The following is a 14,240-nucleotide window of genomic DNA, read 5'->3' on the forward strand; positions in this document are numbered from 1 at the left end:
AGTATTCCTGGTAAATTATATGGGAGGGTATTGATTGAGAGGTTGAAGGCATGTACAGAGCATCAGATTGGGGAAGAGCAGTGTGGTTTCAGAAGTGGTAGAGGATGTGTGGATCAGGTGTTTGCTTTGAAGAATGTATGTCAGAAATACTTAGAAAAGCAAATGGATTTGTATGTAGCATTTATGGATCTGGAGAAAGCATATGATAGAGTTGATAGAGATGCCCCGTTGAAGGTATTAAGAATATATGGTGTGGGAGGCAAGTTGTTAGAAGCAGTGAAAAGTTTTTATCGAGGATGTAAGGCATGTGTATGTGTAGGAAGAGAGGAAAGTGATTGGTTCTCAGTGAATGTAGGTTTGCGGCAGGGGTGTGTGATGTCTCCATGGTTGTTTAATTTGTTTATGGATGGGGTTGTTAGGGAGGTGAATGCAAGAGTTTTGGAAAGAGGGGCAAGTATGAAGTCTGTTAGGGATGAGAGAGCTTGGGAAGTGAGTCAGTTGTTGTTCGCTGATGATACAGCGCTGGTAGCTGATTCATGTGAGAAACTGCAGAAGCTGGTGACTGAGTTTGGTAAAGTGCGTGAAAGAAGAAAGTTAAGAGTAAATGTAAATAAGAGCAAGGTCATTGGGTACAGTAGGGTTGAGGGTCAAGTCAATTGGGAGGTAAGTTTGAATGGAGAAAAACTGGAGGAAGTAAAGTGTTTTAGATATCTGGGAGTGGATCTGGCAGCGGATGGAACCATGGAAGCGGAAGTGAATCATAGGGTGGGGGAGGGGGCAAAAATCCTGGGAGCCTTGAAGAATGTGTGGAAGTCGAGAACATTATCTCGGAAAGCAAAAATGGCTATGTTTGAAGGAATGGATGGTTCCAACAATGTTGTATGGTTGCGAGGCGTGGGCTATGGATGGAGTTGTGCGCCGGAGGGTGGATGTGCTGGAAATGAGATGTTTGAGGACAATGTGTGGTGTGAGGTGGTTTGATCGAGTAAGTAATGTAAGGGTAAGAGAGATTATTTCTAATTTTTATTATACTTTGTCGCTGTTTCCCGCGTTTGCGAGGTAGCGCAAGGAAACAGACGAAAGAAATGGCCCAAACCCCCCCATACACATGCATATACATACGTCCACACACGCAAATATACATACCTACACAACTTTCCATGGTTTACCCCAGACGTTTCACATGCCTTGATTCAATCCACTGACAGCACGTCAACCCGGTATACCACATCGCTCCAATTCACTCTATTCCTTGCACTCCTTTCACCCTCCTGCATGTTCAGGCCCCGATCACACAAAATCTTTTTCACTCCATCTTTCCACCTCCAATTCGGTCTCCCTCTTCTCCTCGTTCCCTCCACCTCCGACACATATATCCTCTTGGTCAATCTTTCCTCACTCATTCTCTCCATGTGCCCAAACCACTTCAAAATACCCTCTTCTGCTTTCTCAACCACGCTCTTTTTATTTCCACACATCTCTCTTACCCTTACGTTACTCACTCGATCAAACCACCTCACACCACACATTGTCCTCAAACATCCCATTTCCAGCACATCCATCCTCCTGCGCACAACTCTATCCATAGCCCACGTCTCGCAACCATACAACATTGTTGGAACCACTATTCCTTCAAACATACCCATTTTTGCTTTCCGAGATAATGTTCTCGACTTCCACACATTCTTCAAGGCCCTCAGAATTTTCGCCCCCTCCCCCACCCTATGATCCACTTCCGCTTCCATGGTTCCATCCGCTGCCAGATCCACTCCCAGATATCTAAAACACTTCACTTCCTCCAGTTTTTCTCCATTCAAACTCACCTCCCAATTGACTTGACCCTCAACCCTACTGTACCTAATAACCTTGCTCTTATTCACATTTACTCTTAACTTTCTTCTTTCACACACTTTACCAAACTCAGTCACCAGCTTCTGCAGTTTCTCACATGAATCAGCCACCAGCGCTGTATCATCAGCGAACAACAACTGACTCACTTCCCAAGCTCTCTCATCCTCAACAGACTTCATACTTGCCCCTCTTTCCAAAACTGTTGCATTTACCTCCCTAACAACCCCATCCATAAACAAATTAAACAACCATGGAGACATCACACACCCCTGCCGCAAACCTACATTCACTGAGAACCAATCACTTTCCTCTCTTCCTACACGTGCACATGCCTTACATCCTCGATAAAAACTTTTCACTGCTTCTAACAACTTTCCTCCCACACCATATATTCTTAATACCTTCCACAGAGCATCTCTATCAACTCTATCATATGCCTTCTCCAGATCCATAAAAGCTACATACAAATCCATTTGCTTTTCTAAATATTTCTCACATACATTCTTCAAAGCAAACACCTGATCCACACATCCTCTACCACTTCTGAAACCACACTGCTCTTCCCCAATCTGATGCTCTGTACATGCCTTCACCCGCTCAATCAATACCCTCCCATATAATTTACCAGGAATACTCAACAAATTTATAGCTCTGTAATTTGAGCACTCACTCTTATCCCCTTTGCCTTTGTACAATGGCACTATGCACGCATTCCGCCAATCCTCAGGCACCTCACCATGAGTCATACATACATTAAATAACCTTACCAACCAGTCAACAATACAGTCACCCCCTTTTTTGATAAATTCCACTGCAATACCATCCAAACCTGCTGCCTTGCCGGCTTTCATCTTCCGCAAAGCTTTCACTACCTCTTCTCTGTTTACCAAATCATTTTCCCTAACCCTCTCACTTTGCACACCACCTCGAACAAAACACCCTATATCTGCCACTCTATCATCAAACACATTCAACAAACCTTCAAAATACTCACTCCATCTCCTTCTCACATCACCACTACTTGTTATCACCTCCCCATTTGCGCCCTTCACTGAAGTTCCCATTTGCTCCCTTGTCTTACGCATTTTATTTACCTCCTTCCAGAACATCTTTTTATTCTCCCTATGGTTTAATGATACCCTCTCACCCCAACTCTCATCTGCCCTTTTTTTCACCTCTTGCACCTTTCTCTTGACCTCCTGTCTCTTTCTTTTATACATCTCCCACTCAATTGCATTTTTTCCCTGCAAAAATCGTCCAAATGCCTCTCTCTTCTCTTTCACTAATACTCTTACTTCTTCATCCCACCACTCACTACCCTTTCTAATCAACCCACCTCCCACTCTTCTCATGCCACAAGCATCTTTTGCGCAATCCATCACTGATTCCCTAAATACATCCCATTCCTCCCCCACTCCCCTTACTTCCATTGTTCTTACCTTTTTCCATTCTGTACTCAGTCTCTCCTGGTACTTCCTCACACAGGTCTCCTTCCCAGGCTCACTTACTCTCACCACCCTCTTCACCCCAACATTCACTCTTCTTTTCTGAAAACCCATACAAATCTTCACCTTAGCCTCCACAAGAAAATGATCAGACATCCCTCCAGTTGCACCTCTCAGCACATTAACATCCAAAAGTCTCTCTTTCGCACGCCTGTCAATTAACACGTAATCCAATAACGCTCTCTGGCCATCTCTCCTACTTACATAAGTATACTTATGTATATCTCGCTTTTTAAACCAGGTATTCCCAATCATCAGTCCTTTTTCAGCACATAAATCTACAAGCTCTTCACCATTTCCTTTTACAACACTGAACACCCCATGTATACCAATTATTCCCTCAACTGCCACATTACTCACCTTTGCATTCAAATCACCCATCACTATAACCCGGTCTCGTGCATCAAAACCACTAACACACTCATTCAGCTGCTCCCAAAACACTTGCCTCTCATGATCTTTCTTCTCATGCCCAGGTGCATATGCACCAATAATCACCCACCTCTCTCCATCAACTTTCAGTTTTACCCATATTAATCGAGAATTTACTTTCTTACATTCTATAACATACTTCCACAACTCCTGTTTCAGGAGTATTGCTACTCCTTCCCTTGCTCTTGTCCTCTCACTAACCCCTGACTTTACTCCCCAGACATTCCCAAACCACTCTTCCCCTTTACCCTTGAGCTTCGTTTCACTCAGAGCCAAAACATCCAGGTTCCTTTCCTCAAACATACTACCTATCTCTCCTTTTTTCACATCTTGGTTACATCCACACACATTTAGGCACCCCACTCTGAGCCTTCGAGGAGGATGAGCACTCCCCGCGTGACTCCTTCTTCTGTTTCCCATTTTAGAAAGTTAATACAAGAGAGATGTGTGGAAATAAAGAGAGCGTGGTTGAGAGAGCAGAAGAGGGTGTTTTGAAATGGTTTGGGCACATGGAGAGAATGAGTGAGGAAAGATTGACCAAGAGGATATATGTGTCGGAGGTGGAGGGAACGAGGAGAAGTGGGAGACCAAATTAGAGGTGGAAAGATGGAGTGAAAAAGATTTTGAGTGATCGGGGCCTGAACATGCAGGAGGGTGAAAGGCGGGCAAGGAATAGAGTGAATTGGATCGATGTGGTATACAAGGGTTGACGTGCTGTCAGTGGATTGAATCAGGGCATGTGAAGCGTCTGGGGTAAACCATGGAAAGTTGTGTGGAGCCTGGATGAGGAAAGGGAGCTGTGGTTTCGGGCATTATTGCATGACATCTAGAGTCTGAGTGTGAACGAATGAGGCATTTGTTGTCTTTTCCTAGCGCTACCTCGCACATATGAGGGGGGAGGGGGATGGTATTCCATGTGTGGCGAGGTGGCGATGGGAATGAATAAAGGCAGTCAGTGTGAATTGTGTGCATGGGTATATATGTATGTGTCTGTGTGTGTATATATATGTGTACATTGAGATGTATAGGTATGTATATTTGCGTGTGTGGACGTGTATGTATATACATGTGTATGGGGGTTTCTTTCGTCTCTTTCCTTGCACTACCTCGCAAACGCGGTAGACAGCGACAAAGCAAAATAGAAAATAAAATAGATATATATAAGGCCCAGTTCTCTGTTCTTAACGCTACCTCGCTAACGTGGGAAATGGCAAATAGTATGAAAAAAAAAGAAAGAAAATATATATATATTCATATATATATATATATATATATATATATATATATATATATATATATATATATATATATATATATATATATATATATATATATATATATATATATATATATATATATATATATATATATATATATATATATCTGGTTATGTATATATATGTGTATGTTGAAATGTATAGATATGTATATGTGCGTGTGTGTACGTGTATAAATATACATGTGTATGTGGAGGTAGCGCAAGGAAACAGGTAAAAATGGCACAACACACCCACATACACATGTATTTATATACATACACGTTCACACACGCATAAATACAGACGTATACATCTTAATGTATACATATATATACATACACAGACATATACATATATACACATGCACATGATTCATTCTTCCTGCCTTTATTCATTCCCGTTGCCACCCCGCCATACATAAAATGACAACTTCCTCAAACTGCACGCGCGCGAGGTAGCGCAAAGAAAGGACAACAAAGGCCACATTCGTTCACACTCAGTCTCTAGGTGTCATGTATAATGCACCGAAACCACAGCTACCTTTCCACATCTAGGTCCCACAAAACTTTCCATGATTTACCCCAGACGCTTCACATGCCCTGGTTCAATCCATTGACAGCACGTCGACCACGGTATACCACATCGGTCCAGTTCACTCTATTCCTTGTACGCCTTTCACCCTCCTGCATGTTCAGGCCACGATCACTCAAAATCTTTTTCAATTCATCCTTTCACCTCCACTTTAGTCTCCCACTTCTCGTTCCCTCCACCACTGACTCATATATCCCCTTGGTCAATCTTTACTCATTCATTCTCTCCAAGTGACCTAACCATCTTAATACACCCTCTTCTGCTCTCTCAACCAAACTCTTTTTATTACCACATATCTCTCTTACCCTTTCATTACTAACTCGATCAAACCTCTCACACCACATACTGTCCTCAAACATCTGATTTCCAGCACATCCACCCTTCTCCGCAGAGTCCTATCTATAGCCCACGCCTCACAACTATATAACATTGTTGGAACCACTATTCCTTCAAACATACCCACTTTTGTTTTCCGAGATATTGTTCTCGTCTTCCACACATTTTTCAACGCTCTAAGAACTTTCGCCCCCCTCCCTCTACCCTGTGACTCACTTCCGCTTTCATGGTTCCATCCGCTGCTAAATCCACTCTCAGAAAACTAAAGACTTCACTTCCTCCGGTTTTTCTCCATTCAAACTTACCACCCAATTGACTTGTCCCTCAACCCTACTAAACCTAATAACCTTGCTCTTATTCACATCTACTCTCAGCTTTCTTCTTTAACACACTTTACCAAACTCCATCACCAGCTTCTGCAGTTTTTTACCCGAATCAGCCACCAGCGCTGTATCATCAGCGAACAACAACTGACCCATTTCCCAAGCCCTCTCATCCACAACAGACTGCATACTTGCCCCTCTCTCCAAAATTTTTGCATTCATCTCCCTAACAACCACATCCATAAACAAATTAGACAACCATGGAGACATCACCACCCCTGCCGTAAACCTACATTCACTGAGAACCAATCAGTTTCCTCTCTTCCTGCTCGTACAAACGTCTTGCATCCTCGACAAAAACTTTCCACTGCTTCTAGCAACTTGCCTCCCACACCGTATACTCTTTCAACTCTATCATATGCCTTCTCCAAATCTGTAAGTGCTACATTATAACCCATTTGTTTTTCTAAGTATTTCTCACATACATTCTTCAGAGCAAACGCCTGATCCACCCATCCTCTACCAATTCTGAAACCACACTGCTCTTCCCCAATTTGATGCGCTGTACATGCCTTGACCCCCTCAATCAATACCCTCCCATATAATTTCCCAGGAATACTCAACGAACTTATACCTCTGTAATTTGAACACTCACCTTTATCCCCTTTGCCTTTGTACAATGGCACTATGCATGCATTCCACCAATCCTCAGGCACTTTACCATGAACCATACATGCATTGAATATCCTCACCAACCAGTCAACAACACAGTCACCCTCTTTTTTTATTTCTCAACTGTAATACCATCCAAACCCTCCTCCTTGACGGCTTTCATCTTCCGCAAAGCTTTCAGTACCTCTTCTTTGTTTACCAAACCATTCTCCCTCACCTTCTCACTTCGCACACCACCTCGACCAAAACACTCTATATCTGCCACTCTATCATCAAACACATTCAACAAACCTTCAAAATACACACTCTATCTCCTTCTCACTTTACCATTATTCGTTTTTACCTTCACATTTGCCCCCTTCAACGATATTACCATTTGTTCTCTTGTCTTACGAACTTAATTACCCCCTTTTAAAACATCTTTTTATTCTCCCTAAAATTTAACGATACTCTTTCACCCCAACTCTTATTTGCCCTCCTTTTCACCTCTTGCACCTTTCTCTTGACCTCCTGCCTCTTCCTTTTATACATCTCCCAGTCATTTGCACTATTCCCTGCAAAAATCGTCCAAATGACTCTGTCTTCTCCTTCACTAACAATCTTACTTCTTCATTTCACCAATCGCTACCCTTTCCAATCTGCCCACCTCTCACCATTCACATGCCACAGGCATCTTTTGCGCAAAGCCATCACTGCTTCCCCAAGTACATACCGTTCCTCACCCACTTCTCTTACGTCATTTGCTCTCACCTTTTTCCATTCTGCACTCAATCTCTCATTTGCCTTCCTTTTCACCTCTTGCACCTTTCTCTTGACCTCCTGCCTCTTTCTTTTATACATTTCCCAGTCTTTTGCACTGTTCCATGCAAAAATAGTCCAAATTCCTCTGTTCCTTCACTAATAATTTTACTTATTCATCCCACCACTCACTGCCCTTTCTAATCTGCCCACCTCCCACGCTTCTCATGCCACAAGCATCTGTTCATGCATTCACCATCTCAATCAATACCCTCCTATATGATTTCCCAGGAATACTCAACAAACTTATACCTCTGTAATTTGAACACTCACCTTTATCCCCTTTACCTTTGTACAATGGCACTATGCATGCATTCCACGAATCCTCGGGCACCTCACCACGATTCCATACATACGTTGAATATCCTTAACAACCTATGAGCAGCGCAGTTACCCTCTTTCTTAAGAAATTCAACAACAGTGCCATACGCTCTAGCCGTCCTCCACATCTTCTGTTACGTAAGACTTTTACCATATCTTCTCTCTTTATCAAAACAATTTCCATGACTCACTTCGCACACCACCCCTACCCAAGCACCCTACATTTAACATCATATCATCAAATACATTCAACCGTCCTTCAAAATATTCATTCCATCTACTCATATCATAACTACCTGTTACCACCCCCCACCCTTGCCCCCTTCAGCAATGCTCCCACTTCTCTTATCTTTTGCATATTATTAACTTCCTTCCGAAACATCTTATTCTAACTGAATTTACTAATACTTGCTAACCAAAGCCTCATTTGCCCTCTTTTTCAAACCCTACACCATACTCTTGACCTCTTGCAGCTTCCTCTTGTACACCTCCTAGACATTTCCCCTGCTTCACTGTAAGGGATATGTTTACCTTACCTTTACCGCTCCCACGATATGTTCAGTTTTCTTTCCGTTCTTTGTCATCGTGAGGGCCCTCATGTGCTCCAGCGTCCAGTCAACCAAGACAAACCTGACGTAAACATGGGTTGTGAAGAAAGTAATGATACAAGGACAATATAGAATAGAGACGACAGCCTCTTGTTTCATAAGTAATAACAGGTTATTTTCCCTCTCGTTGTCCAATAGATAATTATACATCTTCATTTCTGAAAAAATTCAATGTTATAAAAAGGATGCTGATGTAAATGGATTTATGCTACACAAGTGAATCACACTGTTGTGCGTCCAGGTAAACAGTTATTATTACGTTACCAACACGCAATTGTTCTATATTTCATATGTCCCTATTTTATATGGTAGCTGAGACCTGCGTTAGCGAGGTAGCGCCAGGACCAGAAGAAGAAAGCATTCGCTTAAATCCATTCTAAAGCTATCATGTATAATGCACCGAAACCATAGTTCCCTATCAACATCTAGCCCCTCAGACCTTTCCATGGTTTACCCTGATCTCTAAGCACACACACACAGCATCTCTCTCTCTCTCTCTCTCTCTCTCTATCTCTCTCTCTCTCTCTCTCTCTCTCTCTCTCTCTCTCTATATATATATATATATATATATATATATATATATATATATATATATATATATATATATATATATATATATATATACATATATGGGAAAACATGGTTTAAAAAGAGAGATATACATAAATATAGTTATGAAAGTAGGAGAGATGGCCAGACAGCGTTATTTCATTACGTGTTGATTGATAGGCGCGTGAAATAAAGAGTTTTCGATGTTAATGTGCTGAGAGGTGCAACTGGAGGGATGTCTGATCATTATCTTATAGAGGCGAAGGTGAAGATTTGTAGAAGTTTTCAGAAAAGAAAATGTTGGGGCGAAGAGAGTGGTGAGAGTAAGGGAACTTGGGAAAGACGCTTGTGTGAGGAAGTACCAGGAGAGACTGAGTGCAGAACGGAAATAGGTGAGAGCAAAGGACATAAGGGGAGTGGAGGAGGAATGGGATGTATTTAGGGAAGCAATGATGGCTTGCGCAAAAGATGCTTGTGGCATGAAAAGCGTAGGAGGTGGGCAGATCAAAAAGGGTCGTGAGTGGTGGCATGAAGAAGTAAGATGATTAGCGAAAGAGAAGAGAGAGGCATTTGTCCGAGTTTTGCAGTGAAATAGTGCAAATGATTGGGAGATGTATAAAAGTAAGAGGCAGGAGGTCAAGAGAAAGATGCAAGAGGTTAAAAAGATGGCAAATGAGAGATGGAGTGAGATGAATATCATTTGATTTTAGGGAGAATAAAAAGATGCTTTGGAAGGAGGTAAATAAAGTGCGTAAGCCAATAGAACAAATAGTAACATCTGTGAAGGGGGTTAATGGGGAAGTAATATCAACAAGTGGTGATGTGAGAAGGAGATGGAGTGAGTATTTTGAAGATTTGTTGAATGTGTTAGATGATACATTGGCAGATATAGGGTGTTTTGGTCGAGGTGGTGTGCGAAGTGAGAGGGTCAGGGAGAATGGTTTGGTAAACAAAGAACAGGTAGTGAAAGCTTTGCGGAAGATGAAAGCTGGCAAGGAAGCAGGTTTGGATGGCACTGCAGTGGAATTTATAAAATGAAAAGGTGGTGACTGTGTTCTTGTCCGGTTTGTGACGATATTCAATGCATGTATGGCTCATAGTGAACTGCCGCAGGATTGGCAGAATTCATGCATAGCCATTGTACAAAGGCAAAGGGGGTAAAGGTGAGTGTCCAAATTACAGAAGTATGAGTTTGTTGATTATTTCTGTGAAATGATATGGGAGGGTTTTAATTGAGAGGGTGAGGGCATGTACACACCATTAGACTGGAGAAGAAGAGTGTGGTTTCAGAAGTGGTGCAGGATGTGTGTATCAGGTGTTTGCTTTGAAGAATGTATGAGAGAAATACTTTGTGTGTAGCATTTATGGACCTGCAGAAGGCATATGATAGAGTTGATTGAGATGCACGGTGGAAGGAATTACGCGTATATGGTGTGGGAAGCAGGTTGCTAGATGCAGTGAGAAGTTTTTATCTAGGATGTAAGGCATATGTACGAAAAGCAAGAGAGGAAAGCGACTGGTTCCAAGTGAATGTCGGTTTACGGCAGGGGTGCGTGATGTCTCCATGGTTATTATATTTGTTTATGGATGTGGTTGTTAAGGAGGTGAATGCAAGAGTTTTGAAGAGAGGGGCAAGTACGCAGTCTGTTGTAGATGAGAGGGCTTGGGAAGTGAGTCATTTCTTGTTCCCTGACGATACATCACTGATGGCTGATTCAGGTGAGAAACTGCAGAAGCTGGTGACTGAGTTTGATAAAGTGTGTGAAAGAAGAAAACTGAGAGTAAATGTGAGTAAGAGCAAGATTATTAGGTAAAGCAAGGTTGAGAAAAAATTCAACTGGGAGGTAACTTTGGATGGAGAAAAACTGCAGGAAGTGAAGTGTTATAGATATCTGGGAATGGATTTGGAAGCGGATGGAACCATGGAAGAGCAGTGAGTCACAGGGTAGGCGGGGGGCAAAGGTTCTGGGAGCGTTGAAGAATGTGTGGAAGGCAAGAACATTATCTCGGAAAGCAAAAATGGATATGTTTGAAGGAACACACCCACAATTCCTTTAAACGTACCAATTTTTGCTTTCCGAAATGATATTCTCGCCTTTCACGCATTTTTCAACGCCCTGAGAACTTTCACCCCCTCCCCCACCCTGTGACTTACTTCCGCTTCCATGATTCCATCCGCAGCCAAATCCACTCCCAGATATCTAAAACACTTCACTTCCTCCAGTTTTTCTCCATTCAAACTTACCTTCCAATTGACTTCTCACTCAACCCTACTGTACCTAATTGCCTTGGTCTTATTCACATTTACTCTCAGCTTTCTTCTTTCACACACTTTACCAAACTCAGTCATCACCTTCTGCAGTTTCTCAACCGAATCAGCCAAAAGCGCTGTATCATCAGCGAACAACAACTGACTCACTTCCCAAGCTCTCTCACCCACAACAGACTGCACACTTGCCCCTCTCTCAAAACTCTAACAACCCCAATCCAGAAACAAATAAAAAAACCATTGAGACATCACGCACTTCTGCCCCAAACCGACATTCACTGAGAACCAATCACTTTCCTCTCTTCCTATTCGTGCCCATGCCTTACATCCTCGACAAAACATTTCACTGCTTCTAACAACTTGCCTCCTACACAATATAATCTTAATACCTTCCACAGATCATCTTTATCAACTCTATCATATGCCTTCTCCAGATCCATTAATGCTAAATCCAAATCCATTCGTGTTTCTAAGTATTTTTCACATTCATTCTTCAAAGCAAACACCTGATCCACACATCCTCTACCACTTCTGAAACCACACTGCCCTTCCCCAATCTGATGCTATGTACATGCCTTCACCCTCTCAATCAATTTCCCAGGAATACTCAACAAACTTGTACCTCTGTAATTTCAGCACTCACCATTATCCCCTTTGCCTTTCTACAATGGCATTATGCATGCATTCCGCCAATCCTCAGGCACCTCACCGTGAGTCATACATACATTAAATATCCGTACCGACCAGTCAACACCACAGTCACCCTCTTTTTTATAACTTCCACTGCAATACCATCCAAAGCCGCTGCCTTGCCAGCTTTCATCATCCGCAAAGCTTTTACTACCTCTTCTCTATTCACCAAATCATTCTCCCTAACCCTCTCACTTTACGTACCACCTGGACCAAAACACCCTATATATGGCACTCAATCATCTAACACATTCAACAAACATTCAAAATACTCACTCCATCTCCTTCTCACATCCCCACTACTTGTTATCACCTCAACATTTGCCCCCATTCTCTTGTCTCACGCACTTTCTTTACCGCCTTCCAAAACATCTTTTTATTTTCCCTAAAATTTGATGATACTCTCTCACCCCAACTCTCAATTCCCCTCTTTTTCACCTCTTGCATCTTTCTCTTGACTTCCTGCATCTTTCTTTTATACATTTCCCAGTCAATTGCACTATTTCCCTCCAAAACTTGGTCAAATGCCTTTCTCCTGTCTTTCGCTAATAATCTTACTTCTTCATCCCACCACTCACTAACCTTTTTAATCTGCCCATTTCCCACGCTTCTCATGTCACAAGCATCTTTTGCCTAAGCCATCACTGCTTCCCTAAATACATCCCATTCCTCCCCCTCTCCCCTTACGTCCTTTGCTCTCACCTTTTACCATTCTGCATTAAGTCTCTCCAAGTACTTACTTACAAAAGTCTCCTTCCTAAGCTCACTTACTATAACCACTCTCTTCACTCCGCCATTCTCTCTTCTTTTCTGAAAACCTCTAAAAATCTTCACCTTTGCCTCCACAAGATAATTATCAGACATCCCTCCAATTGCACCTGTCAATACATTAACATCTAAAAGTCTCTCTTTCGCACGCCCATCAAATAACACGTATTCCAATAACGCTCTCTGCTCATCTCTCCTACTTACATAGGTATACTTATGTATATCTCTCTTTTTAAACAAGATATTCCTAGTCACTATTTCATTTCCAGCACACAAATCTACAAGCTCCTCACCATTTCCATTTACAACACTGAACACCCCATGTACACCAATTATTCCCTCAACTGCCACATTCCTCACCTTTGCATTAAAATCAACCATCACTATAACCCGGTCTCGTGCATCAAAACTACTAACACACTCACTCAGCTGCTCCCAAAACACTTGCCTCTCATGATCATTCTTCTCATGCCCAGGTGCATATGCACCAATAATCACCCATCTCTCTCCATCCACTTTCAGTTTTACCCATATCAACCTAGAGTTTACTTTCTTACACTCAATCACATATTCCCACCAATCCTGTTTCAGGAGTAGTGCTACTCCTTCCCTTGCTCTTGTCCTCTCACTAACCCCTGACTTTACTCCCGAGACATTCCCAAACCACTCTTCCCTTTTACCTTTGAGCCTCGTTTCACTCAGAGCCAAAACATCTAGGTTCGTTTCATCAAACATATTACCTACCTCTTCTTTTTTCTCATCTTGGTTTCATCCGTACACATTTGTACACCCGAATCTGAGCCTTCGAGAATGATGAGCACTCCCCGCCTGACTCCTTCTTCTGTTTTCCCTTTTAAAAAGTTAAGATACAAGGAGGGGAGGGTTTCTAGCACCCCGCTCAAGTCCCATTTAGTCGCCTTCTACGACACGTGAGAAATGAGAAATGCGTTGGAAGTATACTTTCTCCCTTATCCCCAGGATTAGAGCACAATATATATATATATATATATATATATATATATATATATATATATATATATATATATATATATATATATATATATATATATATATATATATATATATATATAAAACAAGTAGTGGTGATGCGAGAAGATGAAGTGACTATTTTGAAGGTTTGTTGAATATGTTTAATGATAGAGTGGCAGATTTAGGGTGTTTTGGTCGAGTTGGTGTGCAAAATGAGAGGGTTAGGGAGAATGATTTGGTAAACAGAGAAGCAGTAAAACCTTTGAGGAAGATGAAAG

At 41.9% G+C, this 14,240-nt stretch overlaps 1 protein-coding gene across 1 annotated transcript in view; it reads right to left on the bottom strand.

Moving 5' to 3' along the window:
* LOC139747134 (glutamate receptor ionotropic, delta-2-like) overlaps positions 1-14,240 on the bottom strand; it is a 111,940-nt gene that overhangs the window by 83,402 nt on the left and 14,298 nt on the right. The window contains exon 4 of the mRNA XM_071659051.1: positions 8,625-8,718. Coding sequence (XP_071515152.1) covers positions 8,625-8,718 — 94 coding nt within the window. The remainder of the gene's footprint in view (positions 1-8,624; positions 8,719-14,240) is intronic.

The sequence above is a fragment of the Panulirus ornatus genome, chromosome 67 (genome assembly GCF_036320965.1).
Source record: "Panulirus ornatus isolate Po-2019 chromosome 67, ASM3632096v1, whole genome shotgun sequence".
NCBI classification, from domain to species: Eukaryota; Metazoa; Arthropoda; class Malacostraca; order Decapoda; family Palinuridae; genus Panulirus; species Panulirus ornatus.